This window comes from Cetorhinus maximus, chromosome 31 (assembly GCF_964194155.1).
Source record: "Cetorhinus maximus chromosome 31, sCetMax3.hap1.1, whole genome shotgun sequence".
Taxonomy (NCBI): Eukaryota; Metazoa; Chordata; class Chondrichthyes; order Lamniformes; family Cetorhinidae; genus Cetorhinus; species Cetorhinus maximus.
In genome coordinates this window covers 1,528,316-1,547,266 of record NC_135909.1, presented here as the reverse complement: position 1 = coordinate 1,547,266, position 18,951 = coordinate 1,528,316, and the positions used below count along the sequence as shown (strand labels likewise).

At 41.8% G+C, this 18,951-nt stretch overlaps 1 protein-coding gene across 1 annotated transcript in view; it reads left to right on the top strand.

Annotated features, from left to right (window-relative positions):
- Positions 1 to 17,283, top strand: part of LOC144670194 (acylphosphatase-2-like) — a 54,845-nt gene extending 37,562 nt beyond the window's left edge. Inside the window, exons 4-5 of the mRNA XM_078532678.1 lie at positions 8,796 to 8,905; positions 16,387 to 17,283. Coding sequence (XP_078388804.1) covers positions 8,796 to 8,905; positions 16,387 to 16,501 — 225 coding nt within the window. The 3' untranslated portion in view covers positions 16,502 to 17,283. The remainder of the gene's footprint in view (positions 1 to 8,795; positions 8,906 to 16,386) is intronic.
- The last annotated feature ends 1,668 nt before the right edge of the window (positions 17,284 to 18,951 follow it).

Sequence of the window (18,951 nt, the reverse complement as noted above, 5' to 3'; positions counted from 1 at the left end):
GGAAGGGTAAGCAAAATGTTACCATCTACCTGATACCTCTGCACGATGACTGCTCTGTTCAGTAGAATTACATAGAATTTTACAGCAGAGGAACAGGCCATTCAGTCCATCTGGTCTATGCTGGTGTTTATGCTCCAATGAGCCACCTCTCAAATCACTTAATCTCACCTGATCAACATATCCTTATTTTCTCCTTCATGTGTTAATCCACTTTTCCATTAAATGCATCCATATTATTTGCCTCAACCATTCCATTTGGCAGTGAGTTCCATTACTCTGAGCAAAGAGTGAATCCCATCATTGGACTTATTCGTGACCATCTTGAATTTATGGCCTATAATTTTAGACTAATTTATGCACATATTTTTGTTGTAGTTACACAGGACTTAAGTTATGACGATGGTTCATCAGGAACCACACACAAAGGGGCAGCAATGGGTAACAAAGCAGCTGCTGAAGCACGAGCAAAAAGCACCAGAAATATCAGTGATATTGTAACACACCAGCGGATTTTCCCGTGGCTTTGCCCAATGAAAATCAGGATTAGAACAGGGTTCCCTCAGAGTGCATCAATGCTGTGGGCATTGCAATGAGAATATGCCATACACTCCATATTTGGGCACAGAATGGTGATGACCAAATATAGATTATATGATTTACATAGTAAACCTTAATGCTAATTTGCTATGATACCTGGGCACAGCATCATTAAATGGCAGATTTGCTCTTTACAAATAGAAATATATTGTTTATTTATTTATTTACCTTATTTTTAATTCACGGCACTAATAGTGAACGGATATTTATCTCCTACACGTTTTTACCCTTTAATAAAACTGGAGGTACTGCTTCTGAAACTGCCACCATAATAAATTGCACTCTTGTTCAAAAAGATTTATGGAGTGTCATACTGCGTCTTTCAGAAATGTCTTAAAGTGCTGCAGATCCAGTAACCCAGGTGATAGCCTCTAATGAGGTGTGCAATCGGGATGATATTGAAAGAAAAGGTGGCTGGAGCTCAGTTGCGCTGGATCTCTCAGTGATACAAATAGCGCCAGTTCCCACTGGTCAAATGAATGGCTGCAGAAGCCCCTTCTAGCAGTATGTTACTAGGATTGAAGCTGGTTGGTGAAGCCAAAACCAAGACACAGAGATTTTCTTTATTGAGAGAATTTATTGACTTGTTCAGTCTCAGAGCTCTCCTCCCACCCAACCCAGTGTCCCAGCTATCCCCTATTTATACTTTTTTAGTAAAACAAAAAAAACAATAAATTAAACAAAAATCAATAAATAAGAGGGGATGACAGACCCTGGTGGGGCACTGTAACAAAAATCAAAACATCGAATGAAACTTAACTAACTAAACCAAAGATCCTTTCTAGGGCTGATGATTCACCCTAGCCCCCAGGGTGCCCACCAATCACAGATATCCCCTATTTATACATGCTCAAAGACAATTAATACCCATCACCTGTTTCTCTTAATCTTAACAATTTGATTGATATGACATTAACAAACCTTAACAATGTAATTGACATGATGTTAACAAACTTTAAAAACGTAATTGACATGACATTAACAAATAGGTGTGATTTTCATTTTGACATTAGTTCCATTCTCCAGTCTTTACCCAAGAAGCGCACTTCATTTCACCCTAACAATGTTGTCTAGAATAGTTGATACTGTCTTTAGATATGCTTACTTAAAGGATAAGTCTTACATGGTTTTTCAAATTGTTTTTTGTAAGTTTTGGTGTCCGGAAAGACAAATCATAGGAGGATTGTGCCTTCCATCATTATCCTCCTCATTTTATAGGTACATATAACTGGACTTAAGAACATGAGAAATAGGAGCAGGAGTAGGCCATTTGGCCCCTCAAGCCTGGCCTGCCATTCAATAAGATTATGGCTGATCTGCCCCAGGCCTCAACTCCTCTTTCGTGCCGGCTCCTCATAGCCCTCAACTCCCCAATATTTCAAAAACTATCTACCTCCTCTTTAAATACTTTCAGTGATCTAGCCACCACAACTCTCTGGGTAGAGAATTCCAAACATTCGCTACCCTCTGAGAGAAGAGATTCCTTCGTATCTCAGTTTTAAATGAGTGTTCCCTTATTCTGTGACTATGTTCCCTAGTTCGAGATTCCCCCAGTAGTGGAAACATCTTCTCAACATCTGCCCTGTCAAGCCTCCTCAGAATCTTGTACATTTCAATAAGATCACCCCTCATTCTTCTAAACTTTAGTGAATAAAGGCCTAACCTGTTTAGCATTCTTGATAAGTCAACCCCTTTATCCCAAATCAGCATAGTGAATCTCTTTTGAACTGCCTCCAATACCAATATACGCTTTCTTAAATACGGGGACCAAAACTGTGCACAGTACTCCAGGTGCGGACACCTGTACAGTAGTAACAAGACTTCCCTATTTTTAAACTCCAACCCCCTAGCAATACAGGCCAAAATTCTGTTTGCCTTCTTAATTACTTGCTGAACCTGCATGCTAACTTTTTGTGTTTCATACACAAGAACACCCAGATCCCTCTGTGCTGCACTTTTTTGGAGTCTCTCTCCATTTAAATAATCATCTGCCTTTTGATTCTTCCTACCAAAATGCATGACCTGACACTTTCCTACATTAACTCCATCTGCCAAGTTTTTGCCCACTCACTCAGCCTATCTATACCCCCTTGCAGATTCCTTATGTCCTCATCACAACATGCCCTCCCACCTATATTTGCATTGTCAGCAAATCTGAATGCGTTATACTCTGCCCCCTCCTCCAAGTCATTAATATAGATAGTAAATAATTGAGGCCCTAGGACTGATCCTTGTGGCACTCCACTATTTACGTCTTTCCAACCTGAAAAAGACCTATTAATCCTGATCCTCTGTCTTGTGTGTGTTAACCAATCCTCAATCCATGCTAATACATTACCCCCAATAAAGTGAGCTCCTCTATCTTGTGCAATAATCTTTTATGTGGCATCTTATCAAATGCCTTCTGGAAATCCAAATACATTACATCCACCGATTCCCCTTTATCAACTCTGCTTGTTATATCCTCAAAGAAGTCTAGCAAATTTGTCAAACATGATTTCCCTTTCGCAAAATCATGTTGACTCTCTTTGATTGTGTTAAGCTTTTCTAAATGTCCTGCTATTTCTTCCTTAGTAATGGATTCTAGCATTTTCCCAACGAGAGATGTTAGGCTGACTGGCCTATAGTTTCCTGCTTTTTGTCTCCCTCCCTTCTTGAACAGGGGTGTCACATTAGCGGTTTTCCAATCCACTGGGACCCTCCTGGAATCCAGTGAGTTCTGGAATATTTTGATCAAAGCCTCCACCATCTCTGCAGCCACTTCCTTTAAAACCCTTGGATGCAGGTCATCAGGTCCTGGCGACCCGTCTGCCTTTAGTCCCATTAATTTGTCAAATACTTTGTCCCTTGTGATAGAGACTGTTACAAGATCTTTCCTCCCATTAGCTCCTTGCTTATCTGATATCTTTGGGATGTTTATAGTCCCTCCACCTTGAAGACCGATGCAAAATATTTGTTTAAATTATCTGCCATTTCCTTGTTCTCCACAATCAATTCTCCAGTCGGATCCTCCAAGGGTCCCATGCTCACTTTAGCCACTCTCTTTCTTTTTATATACCTGTAGAAGCTCTTGCTGTTTGTTATTGTGTTTTTTGTAATTTACTTTCATAATCAATTTTTTCCCTCATTATTATCTTTTAATTCATCCACTGCTGGTTCCTAAAAAAATACCAAACCTCTGGCCTACCACTAGTTTATGCTGCTTTTTATGCCTTAGTTTTTGATTGGATACTCTCCTTGACCATCTTTGTTAACCACGGGTGGTTATTCCTTCTTGTCGAGTCCTTCTTTTTGACCGGGATAAATTTTTGCTGAGCATTACCACAGCTTATCCACTGACCTTCCCCTTAGTCTATTTTCCCAGGCCGCTTTAGACAACTCTTTCTTCATACCTCTGCAATTGCCCTTATTTAAGTTGAGGACACTGGTCTGAGATCCGAGTTGCTCGCCCTCAAACTGAATTTGAAATTCTATCATGTTGTGATCGCTACCCCCTAGAGGATCCTTAACTATGATATCTCTTATTAATCCCACCTTATTACACATTACTAGATCTAAAATAGCCTGTTCCTGGGTAGGATTTGCAATGTATTGCTCTAAGAAACAATCCCTGATGCACTCTACAAATTCATCTTCCATGTTACCTCTGCCAATCTGATTTGTCCAGTCAATATGCAGATTAAAATCACCCACGATGATTGTAGCACCCTTCTTACACACCTCCATTATTTCACAATTTATACTTTGTCATACACTGAGGCAACTCTTCGGGGGGCCTATAGACAATTCCCACCCGTGACTTCTCTTTGCTATTCGTTATTTTCACCCAAACTGATTCCACATCACGATCTGTTGCACCTATGTCACTACTCACTACCGCACTGATACCTTCCTTTATTAACAAAGCTACCCCACCTCCTTTTCCTTTTTGCCTATTTTTCCAGAATGCCGAATACCCTTGAATATTGAGTTCCTAGTCTTGGTGACCCTGCAACCACGTCTCTGTAATAGCTATCAAGTCATATTCATTTATTTCCAATTGTGCCATCAACTCATCTATCTCATTACAAATGTTGCATGCATTCAGATAAAGAGCCTTAGCTTTGACTTTTTAACCATTATTACTCATTCTGGTTGTAATTTCTGCTGCACTCTTCTGTTTACATTTTCTGCCCCTTCCTGTCAAACTTTGATTATCGTTCGCCTCTTCACTACCCTGCACCCCTGCTCTCTCGTCTCTTTTTGATTTTTTAAGCTCCCCTTAAATTGAACTCTTCCCCCTACTAATTAGTTTAAAGTCCTAGAGTCAATGTTTTCTGAGGACATCATTCACCAAGAGAAGACAGGGTAGAGTTACCATGTATGCATGGTTTTTGTTTTTAGATTTTCAAACTTCTCCCTTTGAGAAGATTGTGAAGTAATGGGAGGACTCAAAGGCTGATTAACAGTCCGACAGAGACATAAGTGCTCTTTCCACAGCCTTAAGCACCTTTGTATCAACCGATAGAGTGGTGAGTCATATACAACATTTAATGGGTTCCCACACCCCATACTATTCAGGAGATGCAAACTACATCCACTGGATGCAAGCATCCCTCTGGATGCCTACCCAGAATTCAGACTCAAAGTTCCGGTTCCCACTCACTGGGTCAGTAGGGAATCTGGCCTGATCAGAGACAGTAAAGTTACCACTAAGCTAAGGGCTCGCTCACATTGCAAAGATTCAGGTAGCTGGACACATTAGGCAGGGCTCTGGAAAACAGCAATCAAAGTGAAGAGTCGATATGGATTACCTAGAAGAAGATGGCAAGAACATAAGTGAGGGTGCAACATTCAGGAGTATGATACGGCTGCTGAATCACCTTTGCCCATTGGGAGAGCTGTGGATTAGGTTCTCATTGAGAAGACCTTCTCTTGAATTTCCCTTCCGAGATCTTAAATTTTCCCTCAACACCGTTACATGTCCTCCTGAACAGCCAAAAATATATGACCTCTGTCTTCTGTTGGTAGTCAGTCCAGCACCACTGGAGCATTCTTTGAACATCGTACAGCTTGAAGTGCTATTAAATTTTATTTCACTGAATGAGATCAGTGTGCATTGCTACTCTTTGTCATCCTTTCCCTGATTGACAGTGCATGATTGTTGTACTGTACAACCTGATGTTCCTGCCAGGAAGCTGGCTGCAGTTCATCTGTCACAGTCTCCTGAGATTGAAGTGGCCACCTGTCTCTTGAATAGAGGCTTGAAGTGGTCCTCCTGCAGACTTCACCATATTGGTAGCTACAGTATATTCTGGCTCCGCTTATTTTCTTGCTTGTGCAGACATTGGGGGGGTGGCGGGAATGCCTGAATATGTTGTCATTCTGAGTGATAGTGGCTGCTGTTGGGTACTGTCACATTATATTCATTGATCTATGTGACGCAAGACCTAATGGCAAGGAGGAGATTCTATCAAATACATGCTCATAGATGCTCTTCTTTTCCCTCAAGGCTTCAGTCTGTTCAAATCCAAACTGACCACACCATCTGCTATTCTAACTTATTCATTCCCAAAATATCAAAATTGTGGACCTTCTTACCTCTACCTCAGTCTTCCTTACTGTTTGGTGTCAACTAATCACTAATTCCTAATTCCTGAGGCACCCAACACATTGAGAGACTTCATTGGGAACATGCAGAGGTGAAGTTGAGATCTTGGATGGAGCGCATGAACTTCCAAACAATCTACCTACCCAACCCTTCCAGCACCACCTGCCCCCGCATGTGGCAGAGTTCACAGATCGCACAATGGACTTATGAGTCACCTCAGAACCCATCAAATCGAAGCGGAAGCAGGTCAACCTTGATCCCAAGGGACTGCCAAAGAAGAATTCCTGACTTATCTTCTCTGTTTACCTGTCAGTGTTGTTCTGCACAAGTGACCTTGGGCCTTCACCTAGGTTTCTCAATAAAAACAGAGGCATTGTTTATAGTATCCATATTGTGAGCCTCGTTTTCCTTCTTAACGCTTGCAGAGTTGTATCTTTTCCACACAATTGTTTGCAACATTGCTGGTAGTTACCAGCAGTTCAAAATAATCACACTTTTAGGCTCAAAAGCTGTAAATTAATCAAATGTATTTCTCAGATCACACCATGGCCTACTCCTATTTCTAATGTTCTTATCGCCAAGGGATACAGGGGTAGTGCAGGAAAATGGTGTGTGAGAAGATCAGCCATGATCTCATGAATGACGAATGGGCTCAAAGGGCTGAATGGCCTACTCCCGCTCCAATTTTTTATGCTCACATGTGCTGCGGACTGATACATTGTTAGTTCGATGCACAAACTAGTGTAATAGTGAGTGATGTGACATTTATACATACACATGAAAGCCTATAGTTCTTGAATCATACTGGAATCTTATAACAATATAACAGCTAGCCTCAGGGACAGAAATGATCATTTGCATGTTGAAAATCTGTAATCTGGGTCTGATAAATGATCCATTACCATAGAGTATTATCTCTTCCCCAGGGCCATGCCATTTTTTTGGAGGAAGAATGGCTTCATATTCTCTAATGAGCTTTAGAGTGAGTATAATGGGAGATGATGATCAGAGAACTGTTCTGTGGTTTTTGTGGTGTAGTCAGCTAGTAGTTATCTGCCAAGTAACTGAGACCAGGCCAGTCTGGTTGACATCCTGAATTTTGACCTTTCAAGCAATAAGAACTGCGGGCTCCCCTTTTAATTTCATCCAACCAACATTTGGTATCTGAATGTGTTCCAACCCTATGTCAGCAAAGATGGAGTGCAGATTGTATTTCGGCACAAGCTCACATTAAACAACAGTGAGAATATCTTATAAACAAGTTTCCACGTTGCTCACATCGACCTGTTTCCTGATGCCATTTGTGACAGTTTCAGAAACCTGTTGAAACATGACCAAGCAGAAATCCTGCACAATATTCATCCCTGTGAAATTCTCAATGCATAGATCCGGATCATTCTTTATGTCATTGAACCATAGAATGGTTGCAGCACAGAGAAGGGCAATTGGCCTGTCATCTCTGTGCTGGCTGTTCAGGTTTTGAAATACAATAATTACTACATGTCCTATCTGGCCTTCTGTAGTCATGTGACATCTGCCATGAGGAACTCCCTGCAGGCAGCTGTCTTACATTGAGTTCAATAAAGACATTACACTGGAAAGACTGTAGTCTTTTACCTCATAACACTGATTCTCTTAATAAGCAATTCACCTACTGCCATTCCCCACCTTCTCCCTGACCCTGCACATTCTTCCTTTTCAGGTAATAATCCAATTTCCTCTTGAATGCCTTGATTGAACCTGCCTCCATCACACTCTCAGGCAGTGCATTCCAGATCTTAACCACTCACTGCATGACAGGTTGGAGAAGTCGTTTACCTTGGAGAAGAGAAGGTTGAGAGGAGATTTGATTCAGGTATTCAAAATAATGAGGGGTCTGGACAGAGTACATAGGGAGAAGCTGTTGCTTCTTTTGCTAATTGCCTTAAATCTCTGATCTCTTGTTCTCAATCCTTCCACCAATGGGAACAACTTCTCCCTATATACTCTGTCCAGACCCCTCATTATTTTGAATACCTGTATCAAATCTCCTCTCACCCTTCTCTTCTCCAAGGTAAACAACTTCTCCAACCTGCCTTCATAACTGATGTTCCTCATCGCTGGAACCATTCTCGTGAATCCTTTTTACACCCTCTCTAATGCCTTCACATCTTTCCTAAAGTTTGGCACCCAGAACTGGACGCAGTACTCCAGCTGAGGCCGAACCAGTGTTTTATACTGGTTTAACATACCTTGCCCTTGTACTCTAAACCCAGGATGCCGTATGCTTTATTAACTGCTCTCTCAATCTGCCCTGCCACCTTCAATGATTTATGCACATACAGACCCAGGCCCTTCTGCTCCTACACCGCCGTTAGAAGTGTACACTTTATTTTATTTTGTCTATCTGTATTCTTACCAAAATATATTTGGTATCAAGCTTCCCTGATGCCCAAGTTGAAGGGCAGTGCGTAAATAATGAGAAGGTGCTATATAATATATATATGTGAAGAGAGTCTTGTATTTTACACATTGGGTATTCTGTTTTTTTTAATGTTTTCAGTCTGTTTCCCTGCTGTGTTCTCACATACCTTATTGGTAATATTTTATCCTTTTGATTTTTTTTTAGTACACTGAGGAGCAGGCCAGGAAGCTAAGCCTGGTTGGCTGGGTAAAGAACACAGCACAAGGCACAGTGACTGGACAGGTGCAGGGACCAGTTGAAAAAGTTAACTTTATGTGAGTAGCATGAAGTGAAAATGTTGCAATGTTCAACATAAATCTGTAAGATTTTAATTTGGTGGCACCATTGCACTCCCATCGATTGTGATATGATAAGCGGAGCTAACCTGAAGAACAACACAGGATAGTTTTTTTTTAAATCCCTGCAACGATAGGACTTTACTGAGACTTGGTTTTTATATATTAAGATAAGCCATGGATCTCTGAGAGAAGTCCTTTTTTCTTTATTCTTTCATGGGGTGTGGGTGTCACTGGCAAGGCCAGCATTTGTTGTCCATTCCTAATTGCCTTTGAACTGAGTGGCTGGCCAGGCCATTTCAGAGGGCAGTTAAGAGTCAACCACATTGCTGTGGGTCTGGAGCCACAAGTAGGCCAGACCTGGTAAGAACAGCAGATTTCCTTCCCTGAAGGTCATTAGTGAAGCAGATGGTTTTCTTTTACAACAATTGACAATAGTTTCATGGTCACCATTACTGAGACTTACTTTTAATTCCCATGACACTCAAATCCCATAAAAGAATAAATTAAATAAAAGATCGAAAAGCACGTGTTAGTTTCGGGCCCCTGTGTGACACTTTGAAGTGTGACAAGCAAATCTATGGGTACATTTAATTTATTCAGATGAGGCGCAAGAAGACATTAAACCAAGGAGGGACATGGGTTTACATTTGAAATTTCCGATTTATTGGCATAGAAGCTGTATTGATGGTGAAACTGTGAGGGTTCACCTTCATTGCAACTGTGAAACTGACATCAACTTCTGGCATCCAGCTGTGCAGTAAAATACAGAAATCCAGAAGCTGCAGTCAACGATCCCCCTGCTCCTCCACAGGGTGCACTGTTGAAGACCCCCATAGACAGCAATCTTTAGAAATCACCTGAACTGACGTAAATGTCTCTTTTTATGCTGCAATTCCGTTGTACCAAAAAACTCAGAAATGTTATTGCCTTGTTGAATGAGGTGTAACTGGAGTTTTAATGGTGTACTAAGCCATAACTCTTTCTGAAGAACCTCTCTGGCCCTGAAACACTAATTTTGTATTGGTGGTATGTCATAAACTCCAATAGTATAATATATTTTTTTAAAGTTTTGTTGATATTTCAGCTTCTACCTCAGTCTTGTGTAAGTTTCAATCTTTATTTTGGTGTCTGTAAAATTTACAAAAACAGAAGGATAATCATTGTGTTTTACTTTGTGGTTTGCTGTCTGTGAGAATTGTTCAGTCTGATTAGCTGCTTAGCCTGCTTGATGACATCACTGTTGCTGGAGCCCTCAAGATCCCCTTGAGCTGGTGCAGGAATCAAACTAACCTTGGTAAAAGAGAAATCCATGTCACAGAAATGGCTAGATTCTTGTTATCAACTTTCTTGGAGGTCAACGCCAACCCTTTGCTGCTAACTGCAAAATATGGATGTAGTGAGGTATCTCTTATGCATTGGCTGGTGACTGGGTCAGATTATCTTTTGCACTTGGGTGTAACTGCGTGGCGTGTGACACATGGAGGGAAATTGGTCTGGAGGATCACACATCTCTAATGGAGCCTGCCTGATTTTTTTCATTCATTCACAGGGTGTGGGCACCGCTGGCTGGGCCAGCATTTGTTGCTCATCCCTATTTGCCCTTGAGAAGGTGGTGGTGAGCTGCCTTCTTAAACTGCTGCAGTACATGTGGTATAGGTACACCCACAGTGCTGTTAGAGAGGGAGTTCCAGGATTTTGATCCAGCGACAGTGAAGTAAAGGTGACATTTTTCCAAGTCAGGATGGCGTGTGGCTTTGAGGGGAACTTCCAGGTGGTGGTGTTCCTATGCATCTGCTGCCCTTGTCCTTTTAGATGGCAGTGGTCGTGGGTTTGGAAGGTGCTGTCTAAGAAGCCTTGGTGAATTCCTGCAGTGCATCTTGTAGATGGTACACACTGCTGCTACTGTGCGTCGGTGGAGGAGGGAGTGAATATTTGTGGATGGGGTGCCAATCAAACAGGCTACTTTCTCCTAGATGGTGATGAGCTTCTTGAGTGTTGTTAGAGTTGCACTTATCCAGGGAAGTGGGGAGTATTTCATTACACGCCTGACTTGTGCCTTGTAGACGGTGGAAGGCTTTGGGGTGCCAGGAAGTGAGTTACTCACCACAGGATTCCTAGCCTCTGACCTGTGCTTGTAGCCTCAGTATTTATATGGATAGTCCAGTTCAGTTTCAAGTCAATGGTAACCCCCAGGATGTTGATAGTGGGGGATTCAGGGATGGCAATGCCATTGAATGTTAAGAGGTGATGGTTAGATTCTCTTTTGTTGGAGATGATCGTTGCCTGGCACTTGTGTGGTGCGAATGTTACTTGCCACTTGTCAGCCTAAGCCCGGTGTTATGGACATGAGGGTGAGGTGAATTTAATTATTATTACTGTTCCCCTCTTCTGGCCGTGACAGCAGTAGTTTTAATTTCTAATTTAATTTGTTCCCCTTAGCATCCTTTCCCTTGTTGAAAGGAGCCGTGGTGTGTTTCCCATACCCCGGTTTATGAGGTCGAATGTTAAAAATAACCCCACAGCAAACTCTTTAAGATGAAACAAAACTAGGATTTATTAACACATTCAAAACCTGAGGGATGGATCACGACACATATTCACACTCACGAGCATACAAGGTAGAAAGGTAGAGAAAGAAAGGGAAAGACGTTACAAATTGCGAGTTGCTTTAAAAAAAATTAAAAAGGCTTTGCCATTAATTCACACGAGTAGAGTCCAGTAAGTCAATGTCCAATGAAGGCTCTTTCAGGTGGGTTTATCTGGCAGAATTCCTGGTCTTTTCCCTAGGAACTCGGCTGAGGCAGTTGAAGATGCAGCAAAGCATTCCTGTATTCTGGGAATTAGTTCGCTGTGTAGGTGCAATACAGGAATCTTTCTGGGTATCTGACTTTGAGAGAGATGGAGGCCAGCCTGGAGTCCGGTTTTCTCTTCTGAGGTTAAACCGCAACTGAAGACAGAATCCAAAAGCTGTATAATTAAAGCAATTCAAACAGATCAAAGTCTCGGTCATGTGACAGAGTGGTTTCGGGTCAAGTCATTAAGCTAGCAATGGAATTTAAGGACCCTCATTAAAACCCATTTTACTTTGAGCAGATAACTGTGGAACTATTAGCATGACATTAGAGTTGAGGGGTCCCAATAGCTCTGCCTTTGTCCAGAGCTAGCTGCTGCAGATGTCCCGTCTACTAGTCCTTTGTGTTGGCTTGGCTGGAATGTTCATACAATTCAAGGGGTGTCACATTCCAGGAGGTTGATGAGTTAGCCTTTGTCCATTTTTAAAAATAACAGAATTTAAACAAGAAGAGAAACAGATTTTTAAGATTTCTTTTTCCCTTCATGCCTCCTCATCATGATACCGGTTATTGCACTGGGAACGGCAGAGTATTGTTTAAATGGTGATATATTGATATACAAAGGACCTGGGTGTCCTTGTACACCAATTTCTGAAAGCAAGCATGCAGGTGCAGCAAGCAGTTAAGAAGGCAAAGAGATGTTCACAGAATCATAGAATTTTAACGGCACAGAAGGAGGACATTCGGCACATCGTGTTTGCACCCGGCTCTCCAAATGAGCATTATGACCTAATGCCATTGCCCCTGCCTTATCCCCGCACCCCTGTACATTGTTTCTATTCAAATAATCATCTAATGCTGTCTTGAATGCTTCAATTGAACCTGCCTCCACCACACTTCCAGGTAGTGCATTCCAGACCCAAACCACTTGTGTGAAAAAGTTTTTTTCTCACATTACATTTGTTGGCCTTCATTGTGAGAGGACTTGAGTACAGGAGCAAGGATGTCTTACTGCAGCTATACAGGTCCTTGGTGAGACCACACCTGGAGTATTATGTGCAGTTTTGGTCTCTTTCCCGAAGAAAGAATATACCTGCCACAGAGGGAGTGAGTGAAGGTTCACCAGACTTATTCCTGGGATGGCAGGATTGTGGTATGAGGAGAGATTGGGCCTGTATTCACTGGAGTTTAGAAAAATGAGAGGGGATCTCAATGAAATGTTTAAAATTCTGACAGGGCTACACAGATTGGATGCAGGGAACATGTCTGGCTGGGGGGCGGGGGGTTCTGGAACAATGGGTCACAATCTCAGGATATGGGGTAGGCCGTTTAGGATTGAGATGAGGAGAAACTTCTTCACTCAGAGGATGGTGAACCTGTGGAATTCTCTACCACAGAAGGCTGTGGAGGCCAAGTCACGGAATATATAAATAAGAAGGAAATAAATAGATTTCTAGACTCTAAAGGCATCAAGGGGTATGGGGAGTATGGCAGTGAGATAGAGGATCAGCCATGATCATATGAATGGCAGAGCAGGCTCGAAGGGCTGAATGGCCTACTCCTGTTTCTATTTTTCTATGTTTCTATCCACTTGTTTAAATTAATGAACAGAAAAATGGATTTCCTTATGGTTTTGCAATCCTCCCACCTGATTTTGCCCTGTGTTCTCTGCCTGGGTGATTATTAACACCCGGGTGCCATCGAAAGTAATCAGCTCTGCAGACTCTTCAGTGGCATTAGCAAAGGTCTGGGTGCAGAATGCTTGTTTAGGGTTGAAGTGTGGCAAAAGTGGCAGTTGCATCAAACCGTCAGAGAGTTAGGTAATCAGGTATTAAAGTATCAGTGATGTAGGTAATCGGGTGTTAAAGCATCATTGACATATGTACTTGGATATTAAAGCATCAGTAATATAGTTAATTGGGTGTGAAAGAATGCCATAGATAATCGAGTATTAAAATAAATGGCCTAGGTAATCAGGTATCAGTTACTTGGGTAAACGTGTATTAAAGCATCAGTGATGTAGTTAATCAGTTAATATTACAAGTTGCTATTTAAAGTGTTCCCCTTAAGAGTATCCAATCAGCTAAAGCTTCTAAAAGAAATTAATGCACTTAATCGAGGTTTAATTACTTCATCAATTAGATTAAAGGACAAATTTAGCAAATCTGTGCTTTGGACATTGCTATATTCTGTACTCTTTGCTTTTAGACACTTGAAGATCTTTTTAAGGATTTGTCCTTTCTGCTACAATAAACTAGGGCAGGTGTGCTATTTTTACAAGTCCATTTAGCATGAACTTGCAAATTCATTGGGGAAAGGTGTGTGAATGAGGTCAGGTTATAAATGTACACAGTTAGTGGAATTGAAAGATAAATTCTACTAAACCTGCCATGTGGGCTGATTTCTCAGGCAGAAGTCGCACATTCACAGAAACGATTAGATCATGGTGCAAAGCTATTACACATGGCGTGTGTTACACTGAGGGCTGAGAGAATTCTTTCAAATTAAATGGGAAGCCAACTAACTTGGGGTAGAGTGCCCTTTCAAGATATCTACAAGTTCCAGAGTTTACTCAACTGATACCTGGGATAGGGAGGTTTTCTTACCAGGAAATGTTGGACAGGCTAGGCCTGTATCCATTGGAGTTTAGAAGAATGAGAGGCGATCTTATTGAAATATATAAGATCCTGAGGGGATGACAGGGTGGATGCTGAAAGGATGTTTCTCCTTGTGGGAGAGACTTGTACTGGGGACACTTATTTTTAACCTAAGGGATCTTAAACAATTAAGATGGAGATAAGAAGAAATTTTTCCTCTCAGAGGATTGTGAATCTTTGGAACTCTCTTCCCCGGAGAGCAGTGGAGGCAGGATCAATTAATATTTTGAAGACGGGTAGATAGATTCTTGACTAACAAGGGAGTCAAAGCTTATTGGGGGTAAGCAGAATGTGGAGTTGAGGCCATAATTAGATCAGCCATGATCTTATTGAATGGTGGAGCAGGCTTAAGGAACCAAATGGCCTACTCCTGCTCCTCATTCATATGTTCGTATTCTCTTGTTCATTTTCTTCCTTTTGCATGAAGCAATACTTGGACAGCACATGCCACAGTTTCAGGTCTTTCAATCAAAGAAGGCAACACAGCCAAGCCTAATCCTGTCCTCATCCAAAGTCAGCACACACACACTTTCTTGTAGGCATTACTGGTTTCAAATCAGTAAAGAGAACACTGGCCAACCTTCTCTCTATCAGCTCAGGTCTGGAGGTCAGTTGTGATGCTTCAGATGAGCTCAGCTAATTCAGCAGAGGGAGCAAACCTAGAATCTTCTCGTCCTCTTTGTTCCTCAAGTGATGTATTCACCCACTAAATCTTTGTGAGAGTTCACTGCCAAGAACAACAGGGCTATAATCGAGCTTTTGGACATTAAATTAATTTATCTTGGCATTCTGTTATTTTTATGTCTTACACTTAAATTGCAGTGTGATTGACTGCTCGAAATACCTTAATCTGATCAAACAGAACCTAGCCTGGATCTTACCACTGAAGAAGCTGGACCGTTTGCAAAAATCTGTTGCTTTTCATAATTCTGCATTGTCAGATGCTTGACAATATAAATTTTGGAGAAGGATGGATGATCGATGAAGCACACCACTTCGGTGCTCCGACAAGATTTTCCAATGTTAAAAGGAAGCCTGTAATCTGTTCATAGCTCCCCCAGTAGGGCACTCCCCAATCTCTAGCCATGCTGTTGGAGAGATGCTTTCACCCTCGTCAGGAAAGTTTGCTTGGGGCACTGTGGCAAACCCGGGAAGTAGGTTATTAATTGATAAATGCTTTGGAAGCGAGTAGTCTGCCAACCTTTTGCTTTGATTTCTCTTGAAAAAAATTTGAACACTGAACAATTTATCCAGGACATTCATACAGGATATGCAGGGGCATTGGTGAGACCACATCTGGAGTATTACGTACAGTATTGGTCTCCTTATTGAAAGAAGGATGTAAATGCATTGGAAGCGATTCAGAGAAGGTTTACCAGACTAATACCTGGAATGGATGGGTTGTCTTATGAGGAAAGGTTGGACAGGCTAGGCTTGTATATGCTGGAGTTTAGAAGAGTAAGAGGTGACTTGATTGAAACATATATGATCCTGAGGGGTCTTGACAAGGTGGATGTGGAAAGGATGTTTCCCCCTTGTGGGAGAATCTAGAACTAGGGGTCACTGTTTAAAAATAAGGAGTCGCCCATTTAAGACAGAGATGAAGAGAAATTTTTTCTCTCAGAGGGTTGTGAGTCTTTGGAACTCTCTTCCTCAAAGTGGTGCAAGCAGAGTGTTTGAATATTTTTAAGGCAGAGCTAGATAGATTCTTGATAAGCAAGGGGGTGAAAGGTTATCATGGGTAGGCGGGAATGTGTAGTTGAGGTTACAATCAGATCAGCCATGATCTTATTGAATGGCAGGGCAGGCTTGAAGGGCTGAGTGGCCTCACTCCTGCTCCTCATTCGTCTGGTCGTATACTGTTTGACACTGAGCACGTGCACCATGTCACAGGGTCAAGGAGAGTGTTATCAAATGCCAACACTAGTTATCTACTGTCGCTATCAATTGGTTTTCCGTGTCTCTAATGCCAGAGTCCAATCATTTATTTTCTTGTTTTTTATTGCAGGATGAACTGGCTGAAATCTGTGGGCAGTCCAATGTCTCGCATCGACAAAGCCCATTTCTCAAATGAGAGAGAAATCTCCAAACTGGATTTTAATACTTTCTCAACCAGATACTAAGATATTACAACAACTGGTGCTTGCTGGAACTTTGCTACTATCACCTTGAATGCCATTTAGCTTGGAGAGGGAGGAAGAAGAAACATTTATAAAATGTGAGGGTCTGGAGACTTGGAGGGGAAGGGGAGTAAGTTGCTTGCTATCCATGATCCTACTTGACCCATTTTTCCCATAAATTCTGAGCCTTCCTGTCTTTGAGGATCTGGCAGTCAACTCCATGCATCTTTGAAAGCATAACACTGTTTACACTGATGATAATGGGGTGCTGTCCTGCTTCACCAGAGTTCTAAGATGTCACTTGGTGCGTCAGATGTTATAGCGAATGTTGAAGAGATGCTTTCCTTCCTCTCAGGGAAAGTTGGGAACAAGTCACCCTGTCCCTCCATCCTCCATAAGATGTTTTTTTTTGTATTTATTGCTCACTGCAGTCCAAGTCCTGGTATAACTGCTTCCCCACTTTAATTTAAACTTTTAAACTGGAGGTCTGCCACCAGTCTCCTGCTGGTCACTTGTCTCCGGGAGGTTATTCTGGTGGCAGATCCAAAGTGGGTCTCTTCTGCTATTAGAACAAGGCAGGTTTGCCGATTTACACTAGGAAGCGGAGTCTTGCATGCTGGACTCAACACCACCACGACAATATAGTGACTGCTTTAGTGACTGCTTAGCGCAGCATTGCTGTTGGTAATTTTTAAAGAAAGAAAACTTACCTGCAGATGTTCTTGTTGAAAGTGCTTACATTTGGTGTAAACTGACTTTATTAAACTGGGATCGTAAATGTGTAATTGCGAGGGTTGTCTGAAGTTAATTGCTATGAGCATCATGTTGTAGCTCAGTGCTGTATGCAGGACCGAATTGTGTAATTAAAATTGTTTTGTGGGTGACTGCCACTATTTTGGCCCTGTCCGACGAATCAGCCCTGTTAAGTGTCATGTCATTTCTGCAGACAATTGAGAAATTCCCTCAAAATTCTACCACCTGTTTTTCAACCCACAATATCCAAAACAATAAATGACACAAAAGCAAAGTGCTGCAGGCGCTGGAAGTCTGAAACAAAAAAATGCTAGAAATACTCAACTGGCCAGGCAGCATCTGTGGAAAGAGAAACAGAGTTAACGTCTCGGGTTGGTTACCTTTTGTCAGAAGTGGCAAAAGGTGGAAATGCAGCAGACTTTAAGCAAGTACAGAGGCAGAAAAAAGGTGCAGGTGGGAGGTGGGGTGGAGGAAAGAACAAATGGGAAGGCCTGTGGTAATGTGAAAGGCAGGACCGATTACAGGGCAGAAGTAATCATGAGAAAAGGATAGTGGCTGGTAATGGGAACAGTAAAGAAATGAAAGAAAGGAGCTGTAAGTTGAAACATTAATTTACAGAAAGACGGAAAATGCTGGAAATACTCAGCAGGTCTGGCAGCATCTGTGGAGAGAGAAACATACGAACATACAAATTAGGAGCAGGAGTAGGCTACTCGGTCCCTCGAGCCTGCTCCTCTATTCAATAAGATCATGGCTGATCTGATTGTGGCCTCAACTTCACATTCCTGCCTACCCCCGATAACCTTTCACCTCCTTGCTTATCAAGAATCTATCTACCTCGGCCTTAAAGATATTCAAAGTCTCTGCTTCTACCGCCCTTGGAGGGACAGAGTTCCAAAGACTCGTGACTCTCTGAGAGGAAAAAATTCTCCTCATATCTGTCTTAAATGACAGGGTGACTAGGGTGACCCCTAGTTCTAGATTCTCCCACAAGAGGAAACATCCTCTCCACATCTACTGTGTCAAAACCCCTCGGGATTTTATAGGATCTTAAATCTTAAACAGAGTTAACATTTCAGGTCGTGACCTTTCTCATTTCTTCAGTTCTTATTTACATAATTCCTTTTCTCATGGTACAATGACTGAGTGTTTTAAGGGAGGTGGTGGGGGAAGGGGAGAACGCTAGACAGGAGACAGGACAGATTGGAGATGGGGGAGCCTGAAAATATGGTCAAAGAGATATTGTCTAACCTAAATACCATTTTTTGGAAAGTAGTCTAAACTAGAATTGGGCTTACAGGGGGAATCCCCAATCATGCCAAACGATAAAGGAATCCTGGACTCCTCTGAGGGCAGCTTGTCAGCCCTTGTCCAGAGCTGCAGCTGAGATTAGTCACGAGGCTTCTATTCTAATGCATTAGCTCCAAACATGAGGAAACATACACTCCTTGCAAAAAAGAACCAACTGAGGCTGGCACAACTCCACTCCTTGCTCTGGTAACTCACGAGTGCAATTATGCCTATAGAGTGTACACTAATTAATATGGGTAAGCCTAGCATGAGGCTTGAGAGAACAATGCTGTAATATGAGAGGCAGGAGAACATATGGGGAAGGAAGTCACTTTGTACTGAAACGGAAAATGGGGTAGATATCAGCATATGAAAGATAAAGGATAGGTTAATATTTAAGATAATTTTTT